At 37.2% G+C, this 27,418-nt stretch overlaps 6 protein-coding genes across 9 annotated transcripts; 3 read left to right on the forward strand and 3 right to left on the reverse strand.

Moving 5' to 3' along the window:
• Positions 1–1,750: 1,750 nt before the first annotated feature.
• LOC137735773 (uncharacterized) lies at positions 1,751–3,366 on the reverse strand. Its single transcript, XM_068475214.1, has 2 exons — positions 3,061–3,366; positions 1,751–2,585 (listed from the first exon to the last, which is right to left on the reverse strand). Exons 1-2 carry the CDS (start codon positions 3,220–3,222, stop codon positions 2,010–2,012), a joined length of 738 nt encoding a protein of 245 aa, XP_068331315.1. The 5' UTR covers positions 3,223–3,366; the 3' UTR covers positions 1,751–2,009.
• A 2,192-nt stretch (positions 3,367–5,558) lies between these two features.
• On the reverse strand, positions 5,559–8,701 carry LOC137735095 (probable ribonuclease P/MRP protein subunit POP5). 3 transcript variants are annotated; one of them, XM_068474469.1, is made up of 5 exons: positions 8,314–8,701; positions 7,325–7,515; positions 7,075–7,212; positions 6,545–6,711; positions 5,560–6,271 (listed from the first exon to the last, which is right to left on the reverse strand). In XM_068474469.1, the coding sequence occupies exons 2-4, from the start codon at positions 7,500–7,502 to the stop codon at positions 6,563–6,565; spliced, it is 465 nt and encodes a 154-aa protein (XP_068330570.1). In that variant the 5' UTR covers positions 7,503–7,515; positions 8,314–8,701; the 3' UTR covers positions 5,560–6,271; positions 6,545–6,562. The 3 variants fall into 3 exon arrangements, with proteins under 3 accessions (XP_068330572.1, XP_068330570.1, XP_068330571.1); XM_068474470.1 differs by having other exon boundaries at positions 5,561–6,271; positions 7,325–7,512; XM_068474471.1 differs by lacking the exon at positions 8,314–8,701 and having other exon boundaries at positions 5,559–6,271; positions 7,325–8,227.
• Positions 8,702–10,139: 1,438 nt separating this feature from the next.
• Positions 10,140–11,420, forward strand: LOC137733718 (uncharacterized). The gene is made up of 2 exons (XM_068472878.1): positions 10,140–10,285; positions 10,773–11,420. Exon 2 carries the CDS (start codon positions 10,778–10,780, stop codon positions 11,213–11,215), a length of 438 nt encoding a protein of 145 aa, XP_068328979.1. The 5' UTR covers positions 10,140–10,285; positions 10,773–10,777; the 3' UTR covers positions 11,216–11,420.
• Positions 11,421–12,772: 1,352 nt separating this feature from the next.
• LOC137733720 (pathogenesis-related thaumatin-like protein 3.5) lies at positions 12,773–14,309 on the forward strand. The gene is made up of 3 exons (XM_068472882.1): positions 12,773–13,681; positions 13,774–14,038; positions 14,143–14,309. Exons 1-3 carry the CDS (start codon positions 13,189–13,191, stop codon positions 14,288–14,290), a joined length of 906 nt encoding a protein of 301 aa, XP_068328983.1. The 5' UTR covers positions 12,773–13,188; the 3' UTR covers positions 14,291–14,309.
• Positions 14,310–14,370: 61 nt separating this feature from the next.
• Positions 14,371–17,234, reverse strand: LOC137733719 (DNA-binding protein BIN4-like). 2 transcript variants are annotated; one of them, XM_068472879.1, is made up of 11 exons: positions 17,102–17,234; positions 16,709–16,809; positions 16,206–16,560; positions 16,069–16,130; positions 15,930–15,983; positions 15,641–15,758; positions 15,467–15,513; positions 15,328–15,354; positions 15,162–15,237; positions 14,923–15,062; positions 14,371–14,837 (listed from the first exon to the last, which is right to left on the reverse strand). In XM_068472879.1, the coding sequence occupies exons 2-11, from the start codon at positions 16,754–16,756 to the stop codon at positions 14,733–14,735; spliced, it is 1,032 nt and encodes a 343-aa protein (XP_068328980.1). In that variant the 5' UTR covers positions 16,757–16,809; positions 17,102–17,234; the 3' UTR covers positions 14,371–14,732. The 2 variants fall into 2 exon arrangements, with proteins under 2 accessions (XP_068328980.1, XP_068328981.1); XM_068472880.1 differs by having other exon boundaries at positions 16,709–16,806; positions 17,102–17,229.
• Positions 17,235–19,547: 2,313 nt separating this feature from the next.
• Positions 19,548–23,137, forward strand: LOC137734149 (chloroplastic import inner membrane translocase subunit HP30-2-like). The gene is made up of 6 exons (XM_068473444.1): positions 19,548–19,963; positions 21,254–21,369; positions 21,992–22,118; positions 22,461–22,609; positions 22,747–22,809; positions 22,892–23,137. The coding sequence occupies exons 1-6, from the start codon at positions 19,673–19,675 to the stop codon at positions 22,920–22,922; spliced, it is 777 nt and encodes a 258-aa protein (XP_068329545.1). The 5' UTR covers positions 19,548–19,672; the 3' UTR covers positions 22,923–23,137.
• The last annotated feature ends 4,281 nt before the right edge of the window (positions 23,138–27,418 follow it).

Here is a 27,418-nt window from a genome sequence, read left to right on the forward strand (position 1 = left end):
TGTGGAAAGAAAATTTATGCCATGAATACGACTCTGGAAACTAAATGTAATAATACAATTGGTTAAAAATTTAAAATAAAAAAATTCTATACAATTGTATTATTACCCTTGATTTACTGGATTGTGTTTCAGGCATAATGAAAATTTTCTCCAGAATGTGGCACTTAGCTATTTGCATGATGGAGTAGAATTATCTCCCTTCCAAATCTCCTCCCCTCTTATCCTCTCTCACTTTCCTCTTCGTCTTTCTCTCTCTATGAAAAGTCAAAACAAATTGTTGACATTGTATAATCATGACCGTTCAAATAAAAAAGAATTTGAAAGTAGAAAAATTTAGAAAGAAAAGAATCATACTCTCTAATCATGATCATATGTAAAATGTGGGACCTATATTTTTAGGAAGTTTTAACGAAATATTTCCGGTATTATTTACTTTTAACAAAAATGATATTTTTATTCTAAAAAATCACTTATGGTACTATTCACTTACTACATTTTTTGTCATTTTGATTAAAACTCAAAATTTTCAAATCATTTTTATTAATTTTCCTATATTTTTATCAGCCTGACCACGATATGTGCGGCTTGGTCTGGCATCGGACAAGAGGGTCCGCACGTGCTGAAGAAACATATTGAGACGTGATCGAATGGATCATGAATGGGACATGAAACTGAAAGATGTGTTTGGCGAGGCATCTCATGTCTATAACAAACTGAGAGCATCCTCCGGTTCTTCGGGCAATTCATGTAGTGTAACTCGCACTCTCTCCATCATAAACCTTTCGCAACTGCCTCATCACATTCACATGCCTCACGATGCACTTTTAGCTTTGTCCCCATTTTCCTTCCTTCTATTTTATTTATTTATTCATTTAAAAGTTTTTTGTTTGTTTGTTCCCATTTGATAGTAATACACTAATATCAACACGGGATTCTCGACCAATGCAAGATCTATTGGAGGTTCGGAACTATTTTCGAGGACATTAAATGGGTGGCAATCTCTTTTGTCTCTATTCAATGGCAACATATTTATAAAGAAGTCAACTTCTTTGCATATGATATTACATTTATTGATCACAATGTTAACAATATTTGTATTTGGAATAGGGTGCTTCCTGGTGAAGTCACGCCATTCATTTGTATTTGACTGTACGGGTTCTAGGTGTTCCCGGAGATTCTCTTTAGCTTAATAAAGTCTATTTCCTAGCCATAAATAAATAAATATTAACACGGGTAAGGCTGTTTGTAGACATAAAATTTAAAAATGTGCAGGGCCAAACTCTATTAAAAATGTGCTAATAAATATGTTAATTTTGTGTGTACATTATATTGATTCGTATGGAACAATGCTTAAATGTTTTTAAACGAAACCATCGCATCTTACTGCATAAAGAATCTTTGCACAACATTGAGCCAATTCCGTAGTAAGAACTCTTTTGGAAGTGCTTTTAAATTGACTGAAAGAGCATTTGGAGTAAATGTTTTAGGGTTCCAAAAGCACTTGAAATGCTTTTTCAAGATTCACTTGCATTTTACTAAGGATTGATTCTAAAAACATTTTCATCAAAAGCCTTTTTAGAACCAATCCTTAGTAAAATGAAAGTGAATCCTAGAAAAATACTTTAAGGATTGGTTCTGAAAACATTTTCATCAAAAACATTTTCAGTTATTTTAAAAGCACTTTCAAACAAGGTCTAAGAGAATGAGGTAAATTCATTCCCTTCATACGCATACATTACGTGCAAATCCAGTAAAATGAACATTATAATTTCCAAGTGGCATGAAAATACAGACCAGCTGAGCATTCCATAATACTCTACTTTTATTCGTTGTGTTGTTACATCCATCAACTTATTGTGCTGCAGTTCAGTTCAACTTGTATTGAATCTGAACCGCTTTTTGGTTTAGTACTTGTACCTTGCTAGCTAGCTAGTTTCTATGCTCCGCTAAACATATTCCGTCAACTTTCTAACGTGACAATGCCTGATTGACTTGAAGTGTCGTGCTAGCTAGTTTGGCAACCTTTGTTCCTCATCGTCCTTAATGAGGATGTGATCATCGTTGTCAGCAACCCCAACCTCCCAACCAAACTGAAAGGTGACATCTAGGAAGTAGAGCATGATGACCAAAACAACGCAGGACACGAACATCGGAATCGGCCCGAAAATCCATAGAAACAAAGGGAACGAGAAATAGAACGCCCGGAGTCCCAAGGACCAGAAATAGCTGCCTCGGTTCACGGTGGTGGCAACGTAGTCTGTAGTGAGGTAGTGGTGCTGATGGTGCGGCGACATCTTCTTGCACGGTACGTTGATGAGAATGCTGGCGTGGCTGTAGTACCTTATGGACTGCACATTGAAGAGGAAAGCCACCAGGAAACACACCAAAATGGCGAAGAACTTGATCGAAAATGCTAGCTCGCTTCGGTCCCCAAAGACAAATAAAGCTGCTCTGTATTTGGTGCCGCTGGTCATCAAGAGGGCAATGAGAGAGCAGAGCGTAATGGCGGTCGAGGCCAAAAGGGTCGACGCCATTATGTTGTTTCTCAATGTTTGCACCGCAAGAACACCATGCTTTGGAGCTTCCTGCATTTCGTGCATGCCCAAATGCAAATTGGTCATTAGAGAACATCATTTTTCAATCGTATATGCACTGTTTTTATCCATTAATTTTCTTTTAACGTATTCAATTCAAAATTCAAAAACTAAATACGGAGTATGCATGAAGAGAAAAAACTTGTACGAAAATCACTTTCATTGTCAAAAATGTATGTTGTCATGTTCTACATGATTATATGAATAGGAATCAATTAAGATGATACTCTAAACCATTCTAATTTACAGGAAAAAAAATCGAACTTGAATACAAGACGGCTGACCAATTGGTTAAAAACCCTTCTTTCAATATTTTCAAGGTTACTGGTGCACAAGAAGACAACATTTTCCAACAACATAAAAATTCACTCGTGCAAGATAATATGAATAGGAACCAATTAATAAGACAAAAAAAAATTGAAAGATATGATTTTGATTGATGGGTTTTGTTGGGTTTTGGTTTTACCTCCATCATTGCGTGAACCCAGAAGCGGCGGTTGATGGAATTGATTCCGATGACGGTGCTGTTGGGCTGCGTCAGGATTCGATAGAGAAGCCATAGGTGGTATGCCACCATTACCAGCAGCCCTGCGGGCACCAAAACGTAATCCAAAACTCTTTGCTGCATTTCTTCTTCTTCGTCTGAGATCTTTTGCTTCTGAAATTGTTCAAGGAAGGAGAGAGAAAGAGGGGGAGGAGAGAGCGAGAGTCCAAGTGTAACACGGGTGTGGGTTTCTGTTGTGTTGAGCTGTGTTTGTGTGAGTGGAGTGGACTCTCTGGTTTTTTGGTATGAAAAGGAGTAAAACGAGGCGGGTTTTTATAGCAAACATGTGGGTCTCGAACGGGCGAAAGTTCTTGCGTAGGAGAAGTCCATGCCAAGGAGAAGCCCTTTGCATGTACTTTTGGCGTACACGTGACGTGATATCGGTTTCTCAATTCAAGATATCTCCTTAAAGCTCCTGCACTTTATCATTAGTATTATAATTTAGCGCTATTTCTTTTCGGTAGTGCTTTTCACTTACTTCTTTTTACCTTTTATCCACTCTTGTTAATTTTTATTCACCGATCTTCAATTTGTTCGATTTAACAGTCGAAAATTGAAAGTTGTGTGTGAGATGTTGAAATGAGTGTGGACAGCTCCATCCTTTCTTTTGACATATACATTTAGTACTTAATCCCAACATAGGAATTTTAATGAACTTTTTTTCTTTTTCAGCAATTCATGAAAGAATGAATCTAGGAAAAACCTATAAATATACCGGCTACAAGAAAAGATCTCATGATAGTCAATATGAGCTCCCACCCACCACCCATCAATGCATGGTGTTCTTCGACTCAACATAGAATATCCTTATATCATATAGGAGGTGTTACACATGACATAAAATGAGGCTTAAAATGTGATTTAGACGTGAATATAGGAGTAGTGTCACACGATATTGTGATTCCATCCAAATTAGCACATTTTTTTTTATTATTAATATTCTTTAAAAGTAACGAGACATATCAACCATGTTGCGTATTCTTATTCCTAATATAACACGTGAAAAAACATTCACTATGAAACACAATCAAGTGCAAATTTATCAAGTTCGAGGATTTCTAACAACCCCACTACTAAGCTCACCAAACATGAGTGAAAAGTGAGTGCTATTTTACGATTAGTCTTTGATTTTAATTTTTTTATCACCCTTGCTTAAGCAAGTGCAAAACAAATTGCCTTCCGGCTTTTTGCCACCCACATTGATTCAATTACCCGGATCAGGATCTTCTCATGCGCTTAGGAGGCTGAGCCTTTTGAGCAAATCACACGGATCGTTGGATTACAAACAGAAGACTCCTATAAAGTTATAATAATTATAACTGTTGAATCAAAGTTGGATTTTGATCCAACAGACCGTGTGATTTGCTTAGAAGACTTAGTCTCCTAACCTCATGAAAAGATCCTAATCCCAATTACCCAACAAAGTCAATGGATTAATGGGAAACAGCACTGTTGTCGTCATTATTAAAAGGCTAATAGTATTGTCTATTATCCTCTCTTCTGAGAAGATCTCATGTTGGAAGTCTGATTGCGTGTTTTCTCCCACTTAATAAAATGTCACATTTTATATACTTTTCACCTGGATTTCTATTGCCAAACATGTCGATAGATGTACAACTATGTAAAAACTCGTTTAAAAGTATTTTTAAAATGATTAAAAACTGTTTTGATAAAATTAATTTTGGGTTCTAAAAGCACTTGAAGTTCAAGTGCTTCAAGAAGTGCTTCAACTTTCAAGTGCTTTTTGAAAGAGGTACCATAAATGTGCTTCCTGCATGAAGCACTTCAAATATTTTTTCATGGACCACTTGGATTTTTACTAAGGAATGATTTTAAAAATATTTTCACCAAAAACGCTTTAAGTCATTTTAAAAGCATTTTCCAAATGAACCCTTATTAAAACTTCGACATAGTTGATAATATAAATAAAATGTCAATAATCTACAACACGTCAATATGCTTATTGATATTAGATAGTTGAACATGCGACATCATCATGCCTTGACCCAAGATTATCTTCCTTCCTTCGCACGAACATTCACGAATGATGAATTCTTTGAACATGTGGTATCTATAAGTTAGGAACAGATCATTTTCCAGCTCCAAAAACCTGCCCCAGTGAAAATAATGAGAATTTACTGCTCTATTTTTTAATCGTCTTTGCAAAGCAGCTGTCAATCAGGACTAACCCACTTTGAGTTCGAGCCTATTGGTAAAATTCCTCTATACTCCTGATATCTTATATACCGGAATTTACAAGCGTTAAGATCTTGATCATTGGATCATTAATCAACGATACCACGGCCAAAAATCTCAGTGTATAGCATACTCGGAGCATACCCAAAAATGCCATACACAAAAGCACTCGAAAATCTCAAGATTCGGACAGGAACAACTGGCCAAGTGTGGGTATACCTGGAGATAAAACCCCTCGTCCCTCGTCACCTAACAACATATCTTTGGTTGTATGCCAGAATCTGCGCCCAATTAGGAACTAACTTTGTGTCATTTACCACTAAAGCACGCAGTTAAATGTGGCAAATCATATGGCTGATGTGATACCATTTAACTACCTTTTGTGGCGGGGTCCCGATGACATCGTTGATGCTTGTAAAAGAATGCCCTAAGGTATCAAAATGGAATTTGCACAGAGATACCTTAAACATGAAACAGTAATTACTTGCTGTATAAGAAAGAGAATTTTTGGACACAACGGAATTTGTTACTTGCTAGTCATCAAAACTGTGAAAATTCTGGTAGCCCCCAGCTTCCGATGTATCTTATACGCCGCCAGGAGTACGTGCGTTTGACCAAAACAAAAACCGTGTATGTGCGATACACGAACTTCCCCCCTTCACTAGTAAACAACACAAACTAACCTGACAAAACATATTTCCGAAGAAACTAGATAGCCAAATCAAATACTTCCTCTGCCTAATCCACCACTTGATTTTACATCTACATACCCTTTTCACAACTACTTACAGTTAGAAAATTTGAGGTTCCTGAAAGCTTCCTTTCTTTTGAGATTTTCTAACCTTTAGAATTCCACAGGAGCCACGGAGTCAGCAGAGTAATGGACATCAAGTACCGATGGAACCAGGACATGAAGCTTGTGAGGCTCACCAAATTCCTACAAGATGTTGGACAAGAATGAGTTTGTTCGTTAGATAATAAATTAGGCACGAATATCTACTTTATGCCTACTTTAGGCCAAACTGAGAGCTATAGTTCATCTCCATCATTTTAAAGAGTTTCGGCGACTGTTGATTGTGGTCTATAGCACGAGAAGTACGTTGTTATCTAATGATAACAATACTCCATTAAACAACCAATACATGACAGCTGTAATAGCTCATAGGTAAGGAAAAGCAACATAAAATGCCATCTGAATACAGTATATTACCATAGGTGCGGTAGAACTTTAGTGCTCGAGGCCTTTGATCTTGTCAAGATAGTACTGCATTTTTTGAGTATCTTGAGCCGAAAGATTAGATCCAACAAGAAGCTTGTGCTGTTCAAATTTTGATTCATCACACTTCAATGCGGTTTCTTTACAAGCTTTGATACTTCCTGATACAAAAGAAATGAAAGAAATCATTGGTAATTAACTTTCTTTTAACAGATGGGAAAGAAGACAATTATGTTGTGTCTTTGAGATGACAGTAACTTCCGATCAGCTTAAAAAATGAACACTACAAGATAAAATGTGACCTCTTAAGAAGTTCCAAACAATGTTTACTATAAGAAATTCTGCTTACTTTTAAGGAAATTGTGATTACCAATCACCACTAAAGTGGAAGCACTCTAATTTCTTAATCAAGAACAATAACAAAATTCAAGAGTCAAAATGATAACTTAATTGTAAGGTATTGTGCATTTTCGAAAAATATCAGCAAGCCGCAAGACTTAATCTGCTGCAAATCTTTAACTCACCACTTAGGTCCAACAAATTAAATAGAACCGGGCAATCTGCAATACTCCTGACCATGGTAGTTGCAGCCCATACTCTCTGATATTCATCCCTTGAAGCTCTAATGATACACAGCCTCGTAATGTCATTCACATACTTGACTGCATAAAATTACACATTCGGAGAAATTGAGAGAGTCCATTTTACAGAAAATTAATTGCAAATGCGCATAAATAAAGAAGGTAACAAGAATTACTGGGAGCCATTACTTACCTTGGAATGATCCAAGTGACGAAGCCAGACCGCACTCCCCAAAATTTACTAGGATGCTGTCTCGGATAGCTTTCGTAACATTGTACGAGGTAATGATAACAGGATCTTTTCTCACCAGTTCTCTATTAGGATCCAAGATAACCTCCACTACCATATACCTATTCTTAAATCCCACCATGATCCTTTACCTGCTTACAACAAAAAATGGGACATATCAAATCTAATAAGAATGTTAGACAAAAATATCACATGAAAAGCTCAGCAGCTAGCTTAAAACTGTATTTTGAAATCTCAATTCAACAAATAAGTAAGGGGGTGTAGTCAATTTGGATTTCAGAATATTTTTATGGACTTTTTGTAAGTGACGGATATCAAAGGATTTTAATGGACTCTACAATTTTATATGGCTTTTGGCAGATTTATACGGATTTCTCTTATAGATTTCTATGGATCTGTATAGACTTCTTTCAAGGATTTATTAAGATTTCATCGGTAATATTAAGGCCCTTCATTACTCTATCAATCCCGAACTTATGCGGAAGGAAAACAAGCACATATTCTCTACCATTCCTGATCTTCTACGGAAGGAAAACGAGCACACATATAGTAAGTTTTCAAACAGCATCTCAAGACCACATGACTTTTGTCATGATACACTTCCAATACAGAATAACCTGAAAACTTTGAAACAGCTCCAAGTAATCGAACGGAGCCCAAGCATACAGAATCAAATCTATTGAATCCTAAAGCTTACATCTTTCTGTTGTTTTAAGCTCCCAATCTCAAAACTGAAAAACTCACAACCCAAGAATTCAGCTTTTTTTTTTCTCAGATCCCAAGTTACTCAAAACCCCCAACATCCCATACTCCAATCCCCTCCATTTTCCCGCAGTTTCCTACATTTTCTAGGCAACTAAACAGAGTTAAAACACCCAACTAAAACAAAAAAAAAAAAAACGACAAAAGGTAGAGAAGTAATATACACATACCCGAAAACCCGAAGCCCCCAATCTAATCCAGAAAACCCGTTTGTTTCCCGAGAAAGTTGCAGCCCCTCGGAACAGAGATCGCAATCCAGATCAAAACTTGGAGTGATTGGATCTTGTCACGTAAGGAGAATTGTGAATGGGGATTAGGGTTGTGGGGGTTGAATTTGTGGTGGGTTTTTGGATTGGGTGGATAATTTATTGAAAAAGAAAGGAGCTTTGTGTGTCGTCTGTTCCTCGAGAACTAAAAAATCGAGTCTGAAACTGATATCTGAGCGCAGGGAGGAGCAAGGGTGGCGATTCCGAGACCGTAACCCTCGGAACGAAGAGCAACGGAGCTAGTCGGGTTGGAAAATGGTTCTCGGGTCAAGATCCACAGCCTAAACCCAAAAGGGTCGAGGGCTCGAGATCCCGAATTGTGAATATGGGCCTGTGGGAGTTCGGAACAGCCCAGCGAGGATGACGGTGAGAAGGCGACGTGGCGAGTGTTGGTTCGTGTTAAAGTCATAGGGAGAGAAAGAGAGGGGAGATATTTTTCAATATGACCGGTAGACGAGATGGTAAACCACGTGTCATTATACAAATAGTGGGATATGTGTGCTAAAAAGTTAATAACTTAAAAAATAAAATTTCTCACCACTTCTATTAAAAGAAGTGGGGTACACTTGTGTTCCCGTCACAATGAAAATTTTCTCAAGAGAGGAAGAGCGCGTGAATCGTTGAGGAGAAAAGAGAGAGACCGTTGGAGGTGGGGACTGGGAACACACGATATTTTGAGTCACACTCAGTCCGACTCGAGGTTCACATTTTAAAATACTTTAGTTTGAGATGATATTTATAAAAGTATTTTTAAAATATCAAATACTTAGGTCGAGAGTGATCAGGATCTCGTATTCTTACCTCATTGCATACACCAATAATAAAATAGCACGTGTCCGTTTTAATGTTTTTTCAATATTGTCATTAGCACTACAATCTAATAATAGTTGAACTTTCAAATTCAATTGTCATAAAACAATCGTTATAACTAATTTTGCTACCCATGTTGTTGCTTAACATGAAACTCCATTCTAACACCTTTGTATGTAAACAAAATATTTAAAGAAACTTACGAAGATGCTATTGTGACGATACTTTTAAATAATATGAATTAGTGATATAATAATGCGTAATTAAGTTTAGACACCTTCACTGAGACCCTTAATGCAAAAAAAGTCAATTTACGATAATCAATAAATACTGTATGAAGACGTGTTGCAGTATCATTGATTATGCAACAATACAAGGTGGATCTAGTATTGTTGAAAGAAAATATATAATATTCTTGGATTATCCCCTTTTGTAGGTAAACCCTTTGAAAAGTCAAGTCCACTAGGGAATTGGGTCGTATTTTAAATATATATAAAAAAGGGGCACAAAGTGAATTTACTCGGAATTTCACTCGTATTTCATTTGGAAATTTGGTGCTTTATCATGAGAAGCTCACGGGTACGGATATTTGAAATTTTATTTAACGATTCATTTATATTAACTTTTCAAAAATTATAATAATTTTTAATTGTTAAATAAAATTTGAAAAATCCAAATTACTTGATTTGATAGTGTTAGTAGAAGAAACTCGGAGGGAATCTTTTCTCCTTTTTATCAGTTTAGGCACGTTGGGTTGGGCTTCTTGCATTTTTGCCCTCTCCTTTCTCTCACAGTAACTCCAACGTCAACTCCTCCACCCCCACCTTCTCTCTCCTCCCTCCCTCTCTCTCTCTCTCTCCCATTTTTCTATAAATACCGACCCCTACGCTTGCGTTTTCTATGTTAGCTTGCTAGGCAATTTGGATAGCGAGAGAGACAGTCCGACTCTTTGAGAGAGAGAGAGAGAGAGAGAGGTGAGAGAGAAGGTGAGGAGTAGGTGGTGGTGTTGCTGGGTTAGCGTTGAAGCACAGCGCGCGTGTTCTTCGTTTTTAACTAGGAAGCACAGGTGAGTCATTTTCTTCTTTCTTTTCTATTTTTTTCTGGAATTTTTTTTAGTTTTTGTTTGAGGTAATTGCTTGTATATAATTATGTATTATGATTAATTAATCAGGTAAAACAAAAAGCAAATAAATTTTCTGTAAATTTTAAGGGCAGTAATTAAAATTGTGTAATTTTGTATCCCACGTTGATACATGCATCAGATCTGATGAAGAAAGTGAATTGTTGGCTTCATATGGAACATGATTAGTGTTTCTGTGATTAGTAATTAAACAATTCCATATGAAGTGTGGGGAACGAATTTCTACATTGTGTTCGGATCTGTAAAAAAAATAATTTAGACTTTGCGTAAAACCGAGCGTAGTGGTGTTGTAGGATTCATACAGCCGATCCCGCACCGCTAGGGCTTGGTTGTTGTTTTTGTTGTTGTAAAAAGGCCTCCTTTGCTGGTGGAATCTGTTCAATTGACGTTTCGAAAACTCATTAATTGGCAGTTGCAATGGAGGTGGCTGGCAATTCTGTGGTAGCAGGACCTACGAATGTTGTTTATTTGTCGACTATTTTGGGCCGTGATGTGTCAAATCCTGTTCACAAATGTGACTGGAAATGTCAGAACGAGCACGTCTGCGCGAATATGTACCTCTGCAAGCTAACTGGAGCCACTCACATCTGCGACAAAAACTGTGATCAGAGGATCCTGTATGATAACCATAGCTCCCTTTGCCGGGCAAGCGGAAAGATTTTCCCCCTTACACAGGTAGAGGAACAGGCTGTGAGAGGGGTCCGTAGGAAGCTTGAGTCGGATAGCTCTTCTGCAGACAGTTGCTCTTCTAAGCGCAGACGGGATGCCCAGTTCCATCCTTCTCCCTTCGAGAGATCCTTCACTACTGCCAGTCTGATCTGCAGCAAAGTTGGAGATGGCATGGATATGAGCTAGGCTTATAAGATAAATGAACGACCTTTTATTGCTTATCTTAATCTTGTTCCTTTAAACTTTTCCCTATTTGCATTTTTTGGAACGGATGTGGACGATGAACTTGATGAGTACTTAAAGTGGTGGACCTAATGTGTCCTACCCGTCTGTAGGAACAATCTATATTTGTAGTCCTGTTTACTGCAATTTAACTCCTCCATTAGCTTGACTTTAAAAGAATGTTATTTAGGGGGTGATCGGGGCTTGTTTAACTGCTTAAGAATCTTGGATTCAATTCTTATTCATGCTAGCCCTACTGGTCAGGAATTTTGGCTATATTTGCTACAGGGTGCTCTCAGGTCGTTTGTACGACTTGTGTCATGATTTAGCTGTGACTTCTTTTATGTTACTCCCATTAATTATTTTACCTTATTACTAGTATCTTCTTATTTGTTCTCATTTATGATGTTTATGTTGCCAAAAGGCAATTATTTGTATTTATTTATTAAAATGGTTCGCTTAGTTGCTTCTTTATTTGGATCTGTAATATTATTGGTTCTTGTTCACTACGATTGCAGGAAGTATTGTTGTTGTGTTACTTTTGCCTTGTTTAGTACAGGTTATGAAGGAATGATCCGGATTTCACTTGTTTTATATATATTTGCATCATCGGCATTGTTTTTTGCTCTGGTTATTTGATTGAATGTATCTGAAATTGATGTCAATTTTGCAGGAGTTGAAGCATGTGCTATCGAGGAGATATTAGATATGCTTGTTAATAATGAATAATGTCATTCTTATTTAGAAATTTTCTGATGTGGCTTCTTATGAATTTTTGTTTTGTTTTCTCATGTAGGTAATTGTATAATTTCTTGGAGAAGAAAGCTACACCTGGTGATGCTGGTGAGTTGACATGGCTGTTCTAAACGCTTGTCTTTTGAATCAAGTTGTAACTTGCACGTGAAGCTACGTGCAGAAATATGATAAAACTTCCACAATATGGTAATTGATCAATCTCTTCTATTTGGCGAAGTGCAACACAGCACTTTCTGCTCAGCCATCAAAGCACGTGTACGTTTGAGTCACATTATTTCCATATTATCTTGTGCTGGTGGTTCGACATAAATTGTGTTTGAGTTGTCCTGCCTATAGCCTATTTGGTTCGTCAATATTTTCCATGTAAGGCCAATCCCTTTAAGCTGCCATGTCTGAAAGTAACTGTGCTTATAAGGTTGAAAGTGCATTGAAGAGTTGCCTCCAACCTTTAGTTGGCCTTTCGCTGAACCATTTCTAGGCTACTTGTTATCTTTTAGGCTTCTTTTAACTTCGAAGTCCTTTTATCTCTTCTAACAGAGGAAAGTACTCTCGTTGCTTGTAAATTTTCTAGTGATGCCAAGATGTTTTGATTAATTTGGCATCGTCAGGTTGTAAAAACATTGTAAATTTGTAACGACACATTTATGAGCAAATATTTTCATGTTCATGTTCATGTTCATTTTTGTGGTCAGTGTTTCCGGCTTCTTCATTCTTGTTCTTTACTTTGATTCTGCGAATTCCACATTATAAATGTACTAATCCGATTATGTTATGTGGATGACCGGAAGTAGACTTTTCTGCGTTCTTCCCTCTCTTTCCCCAATCACTTTGGCTCGAGCTTATAGATCAGACACTGCCTGCGTACATGTAGAGAGATCGAATTCAATCCAAGTTTTGAAACAGATGTTGCTTGTTCTCAAAGTCATCTTCGAAAGAATATCGTTTATTTTCCTCGAGGAAGATTATATGGTTTGGAGATTCATTAGTCCAAGTTTCTTTTTGGTAGAAAAGGAATCGCTTCTTCAAGAGGCCATCCAAGATAAAAGAAATCCTAAACCCAGAATGGTCATCTTGCGGCTTAGATTGCACGTTTCCTTCCCTCACAGATTCTTCCAATCCTTCCATATATCCCATTCCACCAGAAAAGCGAAACACCAAACCAAAACCTATAAGCCTAGAACATGCCATTATCGACGAGACCTCGAACTTTTCTGCGCTTCTTTTGCATCCTCTTTCCATTTTTCATCTCTTTATCCTACTCAGCCACATTCACTATAACAAACAACTGCCCGGAAACCATCTGGCCCGGTACATTGGCAGGTTCCGGCACCCCTCCGCTCCCAACAACGGGGTTTCGGTTAGACCCCGGCCAGAGTGTGAGACTTCCTTCTACTCCAGGATGGTCAGGGCGTATATGGGCTAGGACAGGCTGCACATTCGACGAGCAGGGAGCTGGCACGTGTCAAACCGGCGACTGTGGAGGCAGGCTGGAATGTGGTGGCAGTGGTGCCACTCCACCTGCCTCTCTCTTTGAAATAACTCTCGGCAATGGCAATGGTTTAGATTTCTACGATGTCAGCATTGTAGACGGCTACAATCTGCCCCTCATTGCCGCACCACGTGGCGTGTTTGGTCCATGTAATGCCACCGGCTGCGCTTCAGATATAAACACAGGTAAATTATGGTCTTGATCAAATTTTTGTAATTTTTCGGGCGTCAAATGGTTCAAATTTTGAAGGCTGAGCGGCAATGAAACACGCGTGCAGGTTGCCCGAAAGAGCTTCAGGTGGTGGGAGGAGGAAGTGAAGGGACCGTGATCGGATGCAAGAGCGCCTGCGAGGCATTTGGTTTGGACCAGTACTGCTGCAGCGGACAGTTTGCTAACCCGACGACATGCCAGCCTTCCAAGTATTCCACCATATTCAAAAAAGCTTGTCCAAGAGCTTACAGTTATGCTTTTGATGATGGCACAAGCACTTTTACATGCAAGGCTTTTGATTACGCCATTTTCTTCTGCCCCTACGGCAACGGGTACATTTTTTTCTCCCCATCATATCATCATTCGAATATTTTCAACAACTGCTTATTTTCTTTTCAACTCTCGGATTTCATACGGTAAAACATTCGTGATGCAGGACGAGAAATTCAAATTATGCGTTAGCTCCTCCGAGATATCAAGTACCTGGCAGCGAGAAGGTTGTGCAGATGGTTTATTCTTCTTCTAACACGCTGTTACCAGTTCCGCCGCTAATCCTTCTTCTCATCGTCTACATATTATCTTGATCGTTTGAAAGCAACTGTGAAGCCTGGTGTGATGAATCAAGTACATGGGATCGGAGGGCTTCAACAAACAGAGAGAAACAATACAAATACAATACAAAACTTGTATCGAATCATGAACAATGGATCCTACATGTAAAAATTTCAAATGAATATAGGCCACCAATCGGCATCATTATACAGTAATGGTCACTAAATACTCCATCAACCAACTTAAAACAATGACAGTAACAAGATACATATCATTGCCTTCAAAACGGTGTATTCTCCGCCTAAATCAGACACAAAAAACAACTCAAAACCTTGTTATTCTTGTGATTATGCCCGTCGAGCTGCTAGATAACCTGATCCGCTAGCTATTCTACATCACCAATCCACTCCTGTCAACTATGAGAACTAATATCCCAATTTGCGGCAGAATAAATGACAAACAAAATTGTGTGCCTCATTTCTTGCCCTTAGCCTTCTTGGAAACTTGAGGTTTCTTTCTTGGTTTCTTCGCTGATTGTGGCTTCCCTCCGGCAGGTTTAGCTCTCTTCCTTACAACAGTCTGTAGACAAAGAAAACTTCACATCATCAAAATATTCATTGCATTTACCCAAAAGAATTAGAAAAATTAAGGTTCTTATACATACCGATGCTTTCTTAGCCTTCGCCTTGGTTACCCCCTTATTTTGTTCTTCAGCATCCTCGTTTTGATCAGCTTGTTGAGGTGTGGCTTTAGGAAGTTTGTCACCCTCATCTTCTGAATTGAACGAGAAACCATCTAGGGTTCCTACTCACTCAAAACGATGAGATGTTAAGGAGATTACTGTTTCGGTTGTTTTAAAGAGAAGATGAAAATAAAGAAACAGCCACCGCAACAAAAACCAACCTTCAACCATTGTTTCAGCTTCATCAACATTTGATTGTGGTTTCAACTGAATGAAGTCATTCATGATAGCTTCAATCTGCTCAAGGAATATACAATTCAGAGTTAAACCATACCCTTTTCATTAAGTTATCCATTTCCTGCTTACCTAACTAAATGGCTAACCAACCTTTGCCTCCGACTGACCAAAGCTAACCTGAACAAAAAAGAAAATGTTTCATATCACATCATTATTATTGTGCATCTGATTTCGTTAACAGGAAAGATTATTGATTTCTGTAAGGGGCTAAGTAGAGACAATAACTTACAACACAAAATGTCCTGGAAGGAACTATTGTTGTTTTGTATATGGTTCCTGTAGCGTTAAACCAAAGATAAACTAATCAGATGTAGGCATCTAATTAAGAAACATGCCGCACAATAAGTTGCACTGACAAGGCTAAATAACCACCAATTTGTTTACCTATATAAACAAGATATACCTTTCAAATCAAGGTACATTTCAGGATCCGCAGATTTGGAATCCGAAATAATTACCCGTCCTACAGCACCCATATCACCACTCAAATCTATGGATTCTCCTTCACACTCAACAAGTGCCTATACAAAATACAAACCATTTCTTTTCAATGGAAAGTAATTGGGGGATGTAAAACACCAAGCTATGGAACAATATCTGGTCAATGTTAGTTTCTACTTTTGATAAGAACACCATCTTGCTGACTCTATATAGAACCTATAACAAGTGATAAGAACAATATCTTGTTGTACCTTCGAGCGTTGGACTTTTTCAGAGAGCACCAAAGGCAACCTTGAGGTGGAGACCTGCAAATTACATATAACCAAAGCAACTCATTAATTATAAAAAATTACATAGAGAACCATTGTTACTTCTATGGTAAACTCTTACATGAGGCTCAATGTGCTTCCCAGATGGTTCTTCCTCTGCAACTTCTGCATCATCACTGTTTCCTGAACCAAAAATTCTCTTTTATAACTCTACAAACGTCATGATCAGAAGGCTTCAACCAAACCCTTCGCATTTACCTTCTCCTTCCTTGGATATCTCTAGTTTCTTCTTTTTAGGGGATTTCTGATCTTCTGCATTTTTCCTTTGCTTTGGAGAGTTTCGTTTTAATTTCTTACCAGATGGAGACTCTGCAACACTTTCCCCAAGAACTTTATTCTCATCTTCATCGGCAAGTTTAGAAGATTTACATGGAGACAATTCAGGGGAATTGGTTTTATCCTCCCTCGAAGGAACACCATTCAGAGAAACCTCGGAATCTGAGGATAATTCCACTGGTGAATGAGTTTCTGATTTATCCTCCCCCGAAGGAACTCCATTCAGTGCAGCCTCGGAATCTGAGGATAATTCCACTGGTGAATGAGTTTCGGGTACCTGAAAACAAAGAAAACCAAAACAGAAAAAGAAATGTAAAACCAATCAAATACCTAAACTGCTAAGCAACTTTAACCAGCAAAATGTACCCATTAGAGCATGAAAGTTTCAACTTCTACAAAAGATTGGTGAAATTCTTTTCGAGTACCTGGAAAGAGCGCAGCCAATCTGGCGACTCCTCCCTCGACGTGCTCATCCCGGCTGCTCGAAAGTAATAAACTTTGATTCCTCCCCGTCCTCCTCCACCTTCTGGCATGAAAATTTTCAAAGCGTTTCATCAAATTAATTATCATACATGGAAAAAGACAATGTAATATAAAATTAACATATAAGATGAGCTGATTCAGTAGAAATATTGCAGGGAGAGAATCTGTATGCATATGTGTGAAGCTAAAGAATCAGCAGCAGCCACGCTCACAAGGTGTTTGCGAAAATGCCAAAACCACAAATCAGCAGTAACAGGAATTGCGGATCTGATAACCAACTAAATTAACTGTAAACCAAATAATACAAGTATCTAGAATTGAAAGGGAGAAGGTACCACGATGAGATGCAGGCGGCGCAAGAGCGGGTCGGACGGCTGCTAGCCTGCTAGCCACCGGAGTGCGATTGGCGCCAAAAATAAGTAACTTAACCACCGCCGCCCGCGAAGAAAAGGGAAATAGTGCGGCGCGACCTCAACATTGGCATTATGTCAGGTGTCATTATATAATTAGAAAAAGTTTTTTTTTTTATTTTAAAAAAAAAGCTTTTATAATTATATAATAACATGCAGAGTAATGCCTTGTGAATGGTTAATTTGTGATTTAATCATATTGAAAAATTTCTCACAAAATCCAAGTTTATTTGAGAGTGTTTTCAGTATATTCAAAACACAAAATGATACATCAGACATAATTATACGATTGAATAGACACTTAAACAAAAACTTTTCACCAATTACACTAGTATTTGCCTACACACTTTGTGTGTATGAATACATTTTTTTTTTTAGAAAATGAGAAGGAGAGATGGGGAGAGAGAGAACAGGGGAGTGAGAGCTTTTTGTTTTTGGTTTTTTATTTTTTCTAATTTTAAATATTAGAGAAATTTTAATATTATCTGTAGGTGAGGTTTCAATAAAAAATATTAAAATTTAGATATGTGAAATTACATTATTACCTATTATGTTTTTGTATGATAAAAGATTAACTTATCTTTTCATCCCTCTTTTGATCAATAAAAATGATTTCATTAATTATTAAAAATGATAATATGCGGCATATTACTTCCAAACATACTAAAAATCTATCGTTTATTCGGTGTTGCTTTGGGCCTTGAACCCTTCTTTTCCTTTTGGTCAAGAGGAAATCTAAATTTACTTTTTGACCCTCGCTAAAACTTCAACTCATATCATTATACCTCTTCAACCGTCAATTTTGTTTTCATAAATTTCATCATGTATAGTGCCCGTTAACTAAATATAATTATGACGAACTGAAACTTACGCACCTTTAAATAATTAAAAAGTTATAAGGTGCAAATTACAAAATGAACAAAGAACAATCAATTCAAGCATGAAAATTTTAACAAAATTTTTTCGAAATTGTTCATTTTAACGAAAAATTATATTTTTATACTAAAAAATTAATTCTGATACTATTCATTTTACCATTTATTTTATCTTTATAGCTAAAACTTAAAATTTTCAAACTTTTTCATTAATTTTCCTTTTGATGTAGGGAAACTCAAGCTAAAATAAAAAATTTAATAAGAAATGAGTTTGAGCGGCTGATGAGGCAAAATCGACCGCAACTGACAAGGGTTTACGCAAGTGTTTTTAGCGGTGGAAGTTATCTTTCGGAGGGTTTAATTTGGGTAGGTCTAAAGCCATAGCACATACGGCAGGGCAGGGTTTAGGGTAAGGATGGCAATTCTAATCATTAAATCCGATAACCGTAGATAATTGCTCGAATGGATTGGATTTGGATATGAAAATTCAGGTATGGTTTGGATATGGGGAAAAACCGTTAACTTTATTCGGTTATGGTTTTGGATATGGTTATAGGGGTACCCAATCTATATCCGTACCCGAATCCGATCCGAATATTATATATATATATATTTGATATATATTATATTTTATTCAATTATGCCTTTCGAAGTCTTGGAATCATGCCCACAACGTATTCAATTATTCATATCCCTATAGTACTAATTCATTATACATGCATCAAACCCTATATTATCTTTATTATAAACCAAACATCATACATGGGGCATACCAACAACCCCATCAATTCAATACTCTTATTGTTATACTCAACCAAATTAATTCATTGAATCATTTTATATATCAATTATCAAATGTTCCAAGTTTATCAGATTCATCTCTCTTCAAAAGTCTCATTGTCAAGAAATTGATGCATGTTGTAAGCCCAATAAGTAATCTTTCATTCTTTTTCATGTTATTTGATTCATAAAAATTATCAATTAGCGTCATTTTTTCAGTTTATTACATATGTTATGAACCTATAGAATTATGCAAAATTAAATCAATAATTGTCTTCTTGTTTGTTGTCATATATTTAGTTTACATGTTTTATCTTCCCTTCATATTTGTTTTTGTCCTCTTTTTCTTTTTTATTGTACCAATTTATCATATTGACTTATCATGAACAATTTCAAATATATATTGTTATGTTTTTTGTAATTGGATGTGACTATTTAATGGCAAAATTAGTATCTACTAAAATTTATAGTGCGCCAATTGGATGAATATAATTTTTTTTTGGGACGAAAATGGATATAACCGATAATCGATTGAAAATCCGTTAGATATGGTTATGGATAATCCTCAATGGTTATTTTACGGTTATGAGTATGATTAATTTTCATGATTATAGAGATGAATATAACATTTCTGTCCCCAAACCGAACCATTGTCATCCCTAGTTTAGGGGAAGGTTGAATATAGTAGGGAAGTATATAAGAGAGACAAAAACAAAGAAACCTCGTTATCCACGGAGAGAGTGACTGTATGCTCCAATAGCATTTACAGAACCAGAAGAGGAAGAAGAAGAAGAAGAAGAAGAAGAAGCAGAAATCGAATTGGGGGAAGTCGAAATCTCGCATGGAACAAGGAAAACAGGGAGCTATGGTGGAGAAGATGGTGCCTCCTCAGAACCCTATTGAGGAATTTCAGGCTCGCTTCAAGGAGCTGCAGGCTGGCGTCAAGGGGTGGCTGGCCAAGCAGTCTCTGCCCGTCGAGGCCGCCGTCGTCACACTCACCAGCGGCGCTCAGGGCGCCGCCATCGGCGCCTTCATGGGTACCCTCACCAACGATGTTTCTTCCTCTCTTCCCACTCCTCCTCCTCAGGCCGGCCTCAACCCCCAAGTCATGGCCTCTTTCAACCAAGCTCAGGTCTCTCTCTCTCTTTCTCTCTCACACATACACACACTGAGAAAAATTGCACTATGTTTTCGTTTAAATTACGAAATACCCTTTGTTTGGATTGGATTTCTATTGGGAACTACGCGGAGAATTTGGAGAAAGACTGAAACTTTAGCACACCCCATTTGGCATTTTGAGTATATGATAAATCCCAATATTTTGTTTCTTGTTCGTAGCAATTATCAGTATTTAAATACAGGAAAATTAGGCTGTTTGTTATTCTATTTGAAAATTTTTATCATTTCTTAAAACATTTTTTAAGAACATTTTTTTTAAACAATTTTATTTAAGACTAAAAAATTTGATTGGTTTGCGATTTAAAATTTTTAAATTTTATGACTTAAACTAGACAAAAATATTTAAAAAGAGGGGTCGTAGGAAAGGGAGAAAGAGAAGAGAGGAGGAAAGAAAGTAAGAGATAATTAAAAGAATGAGAAAGAAGAGAGAGGATTGGACAAGATAGAGAGGAAGAGTGAGAGAAAGAACCGAAAGAATGAAGATAACGAATTGAAAGAGAGATAAAAAAAAAAGGAGAGAGAAAGAAGAAAAGAGGGAGAGATAGATTTGAGTGAGAGGAGAGGAGAGAGAGAAAAGAAAGGAGTAAGTTTAAGTTTAAAAACTTTAAAAACTCACTTTTTATGTTTTTAGATAATAGACTATATTTTTTAGTTATTCTTTGAGTCTGCTTACTGCGATTGCTGTTGGTGCCATTGTTTAGAAACTTTGGGGCGGCAAAGAGTAAACATGGAACCTAGTATTCTTCAAATGGGTGGCATTCAGATGGGATTAGAGTATGCAATTAGTGAGCTAAGCAGAGTAAAATTTGATTCCTTTTCACTTTATTGGGCTTAATTATTGAGCATTTCACATATAACCCTTGAAAATGCTAGACTTTAGAGAAAAACGCTTCAAACCCTACCTTGCTTACGTTGCAATGGTAGGACACTGAAGGATGTTCGCAACTAAGAATCAACTGACGTTTTTGTTCTATGAAACTTATAGTTCTCGGGTTTTTTTTGCCTTTCTAATTTACTATTATTTTGGTAGTTCTGTTGAGAATTTGTAGAAGTTGAAATTTGTATGAACACCAAACATTCTTTAAGGAAACCTATTACATGTTTTATGGTGGGAAACATGCTTCTTCTTAATGATAACAGATAAATTTTGAAACATGGCTTATGTTTGCATTAGTCAGAACAGTCACCCGTACTTGGTGGAGCTGTTCTGTTGATATACACAATTTGTTTGCTTTGATCATAGGCCCTTGCAGGTGGTCCATTGGTCCAAGCTCGCAACTTTGCTGTTATGACTGGTGTCAATGCCGGCATATCCTGTGTCATGAAAAGAGTGAGAGGCAAGGAGGATGTCCAGTCTAGGTAAGCCTATTCCTTTGTCCACACTGTTTGGTGTTTATAAAATTGCAGTCACAATCAATTGAGCTTATGATTGCTTTAATGAAGAAATATAGGCAGTAGTTAACAACATTGAAGTTGTTGTGGATGCCTGGTCTCATATGGCCATATTTATTCTGTGTTGTGATTTAGCCAAAATTCTATGAATATGAATTGTGAAATTATATTAGGGTAACCTTTCTTTTAAAATTTATCTTAGCTCCTGTCGTATGCGGATGTTGCCCTGCTGCCTTTTAGGCTGTTTTAGGTCATTTGAAGAGTAAGGAACAGACTTTAATGGATTGGTTCCTTTGGTTCATTTTGGAAAAACTGAAACTTACATGGCTGACCATAAGCCAATGGTGTGCCACCAGCCTAGATTTTCAGCAGGTCCCCAGGAGATCTCCTGTCGATTTGTTTCTTCCACCCCACCACTCTTTTTTCATTCCCGTGAAAAAATGTATTTCTTTATCTAGAAATGGATCATCTATCAGTTTGTTCTTCGTTTATATTATTAATTCAGTGTGCCGGTATTAAGATTTCATTTATTTCTAATACAAGTGGCCTTTGTTTCTTTGATTTTGTGACAACCCTATTTTTGTTGCAGCATGGTGGCTGCTTTTGGTTCCGGAGCCCTGTTTTCACTTGTGAGCGGTATGGGTGGCCCCAATCAAGCAGCAAATGCAGTGACTTCTGGACTTTTCTTTGCACTTGTTCAAGGTGGACTTTTCAAGGTGAGACTCTGACAATATATGATTTATCAGTTTGATAGTAGCTGAAAGGTGAAGTGTTTTCATCTTCTAGTCCTTAGCTACATGATTGCATTGCGGTTTTTGGAGACATTAGTAAAACAAACATGTAATTTGTGAGGCAATGAAGCAGCTGAAAATCTGGAACTCACATTTTTTTTTCCTTGTTCGAAAATACCAGATGTAGATGAACGTCTATGTGGTTTCATATTATTCCAATTTCATATCTAGACCTGTACGAGTTAGCACTGCTTACATGCATGTTTGTTAGTATCCGTGGTCTAGTTACTCATACGCGCTCAAAGCACTTTTCACATGTTTATGCAGTTGGGGCAAAAATTTTCTCAACCACCTACCGAAGATATCTACTATTCTAAAACAAGAAGCATGTTGAGCAACCTCGGCCTCCAGAGTTACGAGAAGAATTTCAAGAAAGGCCTATTATCCGACAACACTTTGCCTCTGCTCAACGATAGGCAAGTAGCAGGATTTGCGTATTTTTCATCACTCACATTCTATCGTAAAGTCACTTTGTTTGTCCATATTTATAAACCATGTAGCTTGTATTCATTTTAATGAACGCCTTTCCGTTCGCCATGCAATTTCATTACAGTGCTCTTAGAGACGTGAAAATCCCTCCCGGACCCAGGCTTCTCATTCTTGATCACATTCAGAGGTATGATTCATGATCCGTAAATAGTTATATCGCACCCTCAAACTTGTGAGTCGATTGGATTATGACTAATATTTGGTTTCAGGGACCCGGAGATAAAAGAGAGGCGAGGATAGAATAGTTGAACTGCGTATTGTCGATTTAGTCTGCTTTGCCATCCTAAAGAAGAGCCCTTCTATCTGCAGATCAAAACCCAAGACAGAGAAGGGAGATATGTTTTGAGTTGAGATAATGTGATTTTGCTGTCGACTGTGCCCTTAACTATTCAACCGCTACAATTTGCTTAGATTAAAAGTTAGCTGATTGCATAATCTTTCTATTTACAACGCTACCGCTATGAAGGCATGCACAAGTTGGTTTTTAATTTACATAAACAACGACCAAATATAATGAAGAGAAAGCAAAGAATCGGAATTTCTTAAATTTGATTGTTCCGAGATCCAACAAAAATTCTAGGATTTTCCGGAGTATGGGATGCTTCGGATGTTCTAATCGTTAAATCTTGATTCGAAAATGAAAATACAAACACCAAGGTCTAACTTTTAAAACATTCGGAATGGATGAGCTCCAAGGAGGGAGGAGAGAGGGAGGTAAGAACCATGCTTTTATGGAAGTGGTGGTTTGAGCCTTATTTAAGCTGTGAAAATAACTGAATAAGCCGTGCCATAAGGGTCATTCTCCAAATGCATGTACAAGTTGAGAGTGTGCTCGGGCAAGTGGGCTAATTAGAACTACTAGTGACAGGATTTGCCTACAATATGAGTGAGGGTAATTCTTGTTTGAGAACTTTAGCTGGGTTAGCTAGCTCAGCTTCTCCTACTGCTATTTGGATTAAGGAAGTAGGGCAATGGGCGGACAAAGGAGGCCTAATAAATGATACTCTTGGGGATGCTCTGGGTATCCTAGAAGAGTTCCAAAAAGCAATTTGATCAAATTCAAAATTCTACAATGCGCCTTGTAAACCAGTTTATTGGATGACTAGACTTCCGTATTTTAAGTTAAACATTTCAATCGAATCGTAAAACCGTACTTTTTGATCTCACTAGATGCATAAAGTGAACGTATCTTATTGGTTATAAGAACGTGTATAGTAATATGCACAAGTACAACATTACACATGGACATTGGAGATGACAGATCTAGTTTCACATGGATTGTAGAGGTAGTTGCTTGCACTGTACGTGTAGCTTCGCGTTGCCCTCGTCCTCTGTCCATTTTTTGAATTGGACAAAGGTGGAAACTGAACGCATATGAAGTATGAAGCGGAATGCGAAGAAATGCGTAGCAGTTATGTTAGACAAACACGTATATGACTTACGAACACAGTCTGAACTGCTAGATGCCACATGACCGCGTATGGCACACGAATTTAACATTTGTATACTGTATCAAACAAGTTATTTGTGCAATGGTTCGTATGGCATGGCAGAAACTTAATTAAATTGAGATATCAGTACAATAACATCTCAGTTACATAGAAGTCAAAATATGGAGAGCAATTTATATGAAACTGATTTACTGCTATATGGTGTTCCGATCCAATAATATCTTGTTATGTGAATAAAAACTTTCATAACAATGTTTTATAGCAGTGCAAAGACAGGATTTTATCCTAGAAGGGGCCCAAAACTCTCAGTTCGAAATGCTCTCTTGATGTTACGAAAATTACTTTGTCGTGTAGTAAGCAACCGTCGTCATTGGATTCGATATGGTGACGTCCTCATCATCCTCTTCCTTCCTTAAATATAAGCCCCAAGCCACTCTGACTTTCTTCCTCTCGCCTTCAGCTGATCCCTAGACCAGAGTCCTCCTCAAAGCTCACAAGCAACGAATTGTCTCAACTGCATAGGAACCACCAACCTAAACTCAAACTCAATGAAAGAAATCACAATAAAAACTTCGGATTAGAGTCTTGAACCTACGGAAAAAACCTTGAAAATCATAAATATAATACCAAACTTTTCTATGTGTTAAAAAAATATCACTATAGCCCTGAGACCATCATGATCCTTTCATGGCTCCGTTTTTGCATCATTATATTGAGACGCCGCATAGCGATTTTATGTATATCATTTTCTGAATGCGAAAAGAGAAAAAGTTTAGGCCAAAGCACGTACGTGTGGACCCATGTGGCGCTATCTATGCATTCCCCCGGCTTCGTTTCCACCGTTAATTTTCAACAGTTATGACAGACTTGAAAATGCTAACTAATAGCGTCTACGCAACATGTTTGAAAATATTTGGACGTCCTTGATTTTGACGCGCATTAATGCAGAAAAAAAAAAAAAAAAAAAAAAGGAGGAAGAAACCCCAATAATCGTCTGTTTTGTTTGGCCTAACTCTATCTCTCTCGATATGCTTTTTGAATGAGTTACCGTGAATGGGAATGTCAAGGTGATAGTGTCTCAAATAAATCATGCAACGTGTAGTGGGGTCAAGGTGATCTAAGACTACTCAAAGTTCAAGAAATATACATGTGAAAGGCTTTCAAGAACTCTTCGACAACAAAAAATCATCAAGTGTTTGGTAAAATACATCAATGAATAAACTGAAATTTTATTGTTATTTCTGTTTAATAACTTAATACTTTTAACACTGAAATTCTTCAATATTCGAATCCTGAATCTGTCACTGCCAACATGAATAGATTCGAAGACATTTCCACAATAATATTTCGTATAATGTAAATCTCCTTCGTGCTTCCGGAAGAATGCAATTATAAAATATTGTGGCTTTTATCTCCCGTATGAAAGCTTAGAACAGATCCTGCGAGAATGGGTTAACAAAAGAGAAAGCAATGATCTGTTGACGTACTCGTAACAATTCAAAAGAGGGTGTTTCGGTCTTATTAGCCAATGATAACGGTCCACCATGACTATAACTGCTGAAAATTAACGGTGGAAACGAAGCCGGGGGAATGCATAGATTGTGCCACATGGGTCCACACCTACGTGCTCTTGCCTAAACTTTTTCTCTTTTCGCATTCAGATAATGATATCCATAAAATCGTTATGCGGGGTCTCAATCTAATGATACAGGAGCGAAGTCATGAAAGGATCATGATGGTCTCAAGGTCATAGTGACATTTTTTTAACACGTAGAAAAGTTTGGTATTATATTTATGATTTTCAAGGTTTTTCCGTAGGTTCAAGACTCTAATCCTAAGTTTTTATTGTGATTTTTTTCATTAAGTTTGATTTGAGGTTGGTGGTTCCTATGCAATTGAAGCAATTCGTTGCTTGTGAGCTTTGAGGAGGACTCTGGTCTAGGGATCAGCTGAAGGCGAGAGGAAGAAAGTCAGAGTGGCTTGGGGCTTACATTTAAGGAAGGAAGAGGATGATGAGGACGTCACCATACCGAATCCAATGACGGCGGTTGCTTACCACACGACAAAGTAATTTTCGTAACATCAAGAGAGCATTTCGAACTGAGAGTTTTGGGCCCCTTCTAGGATAAAATCCTGGTTCTACACTGCTATAAAACATTGTTATGAAAGTTTTTATTCACATGACAATATATTATTGGATCGAACCGTCATATAGCAGTAAACCAGTTTCATATAAATTGCTCTCTATATTTTGACTTCCATTTAACTGATATGTTATTATAATGATATCTCAATTTAATTAAGTAAGTTTCTGCCATGCCATACGAACCATTGCACAAATGACATGTTTGATACAATATACGAACGTTAAATTCATGTGCCATACATGGTCATGTGGCATCTAGCAGTTCAGACTGTGTTCGTAAGTCATATACGTGTTTGTCTAACATAACTGCTACGCATTTCTTCGCATTCCGCTTCATACTTCATATGCGTTCAGTTTCCACCTCTGTCCGATTCAAAAATGGACATAGGACGAGGGCAACGCGAAGCTACACATACAGTGCAAGCAATTACCTCTACAATCCATGTGAAACTAGATCTGTCATCTTCAATGTCCATGTGTAACGTTGTACTTATGCATATTACTACACATGTTCCTATAACCAAGAAGATACGTTCAAGTCATTCATTTAGTGAGATTAAAAAGTACGATTTTACGATTCGATTGAAATGTTTAACTCAAAATACGGAAATCTAGTCATCCAATAAACCAGTTTATAAGACACATTGTAGAATTTTGAACAAGTTCTTCATTACCTAGAATAGAATAACCATTTAGAATATCGAAACATATTATATTTGTCGAGAAGTGTAAAATTGTACGGATGCGATCCTCGTTGTGCATCTTGATCAATCGGATCGTTTCTTTGTAGATTTCGATGCGAGACTTTTGTAAATGTGTTTCCAGGTTTTCATTTATCATTTCGTCCAAACTAAGAGTTCCTCCAAGTCTATGAATTCTTTTAGAATTCTCTTTTCTTGAATATCATTCAAAAAAAATTTGTATTGCCTAGTATTGCACCAATTAGTAAACCAAGATTCCAGACTTTTATTAAATGAGAGAGACATCCACCAAGACAAAAATATTTTTTTTCAAATTATGTTTGTTTATCGTATATCCTGAGAATTTTCAATCGTATATCATATTATTAGTTTTCGTTAGATATTATTTATATTTAATTTAAAATAAAAGTATTTAAAATAATTTCTGACCACATGTAA

The sequence above is a fragment of the Pyrus communis genome, chromosome 5 (genome assembly GCF_963583255.1).
Source record: "Pyrus communis chromosome 5, drPyrComm1.1, whole genome shotgun sequence".
Lineage (NCBI taxonomy): Eukaryota > Viridiplantae > Streptophyta > Magnoliopsida > Rosales > Rosaceae > Pyrus > Pyrus communis.

Bases quoted from the DNA above. Each gene is read 5' to 3' on its own strand.
- LOC137735773 (XM_068475214.1), bottom strand. From the start codon at position 3,222: ATGCAGCAAAGAGTTTTGGATTACGTTTTGGTGCCCGCAGGGCTGCTG. The intron at 2,586-3,060 runs GTAAAACCAAAA...CACGAAATGCAG, and splicing joins GGGTTCACGCAATGATGGAG to GAAGCTCCAAAGCATGGTGT.
- LOC137735095 (XM_068474471.1), bottom strand. From the start codon at position 7,502: ATGGTGGGATTTAAGAATAGGTATATGGTAGTGGAGGTTATCTTGGAT. The intron at 7,213-7,324 runs GTAAGTAATGGC...AATTTTATGCAG, and splicing joins GTCACTTGGATCATTCCAAG to TCAAGTATGTGAATGACATT. The intron at 6,712-7,074 runs GTGAGTTAAAGA...CTTTTGTATCAG, and splicing joins TAATTTGTTGGACCTAAGTG to GAAGTATCAAAGCTTGTAAA.
- LOC137733718 (XM_068472878.1), top strand. From the start codon at position 10,778: ATGGAGGTGGCTGGCAATTCTGTGGTAGCAGGACCTACGAATGTTGTT.
- LOC137733720 (XM_068472882.1), top strand. From the start codon at position 13,189: ATGCCATTATCGACGAGACCTCGAACTTTTCTGCGCTTCTTTTGCATC. The intron at 13,682-13,773 runs GTAAATTATGGT...ACACGCGTGCAG, and splicing joins CGCTTCAGATATAAACACAG to GTTGCCCGAAAGAGCTTCAG. The intron at 14,039-14,142 runs GTACATTTTTTT...TTCGTGATGCAG, and splicing joins TTCTGCCCCTACGGCAACGG to GACGAGAAATTCAAATTATG.
- LOC137733719 (XM_068472879.1), bottom strand. From the start codon at position 16,756: ATGAGCACGTCGAGGGAGGAGTCGCCAGATTGGCTGCGCTCTTTCCAG. The intron at 16,131-16,205 runs GTAAATGCGAAG...TTTTTGGTTCAG, and splicing joins GATATCCAAGGAAGGAGAAG to GAAACAGTGATGATGCAGAA. The intron at 15,984-16,068 runs GTAAGAGTTTAC...TGTAATTTGCAG, and splicing joins GGAAGCACATTGAGCCTCAT to GTCTCCACCTCAAGGTTGCC.
- LOC137734149 (XM_068473444.1), top strand. From the start codon at position 19,673: ATGGAACAAGGAAAACAGGGAGCTATGGTGGAGAAGATGGTGCCTCCT. The intron at 19,964-21,253 runs GTCTCTCTCTCT...CTTTGATCATAG, and splicing joins CCTCTTTCAACCAAGCTCAG to GCCCTTGCAGGTGGTCCATT. The intron at 22,810-22,891 runs GTATGATTCATG...ATTTGGTTTCAG, and splicing joins ATTCTTGATCACATTCAGAG to GGACCCGGAGATAAAAGAGA.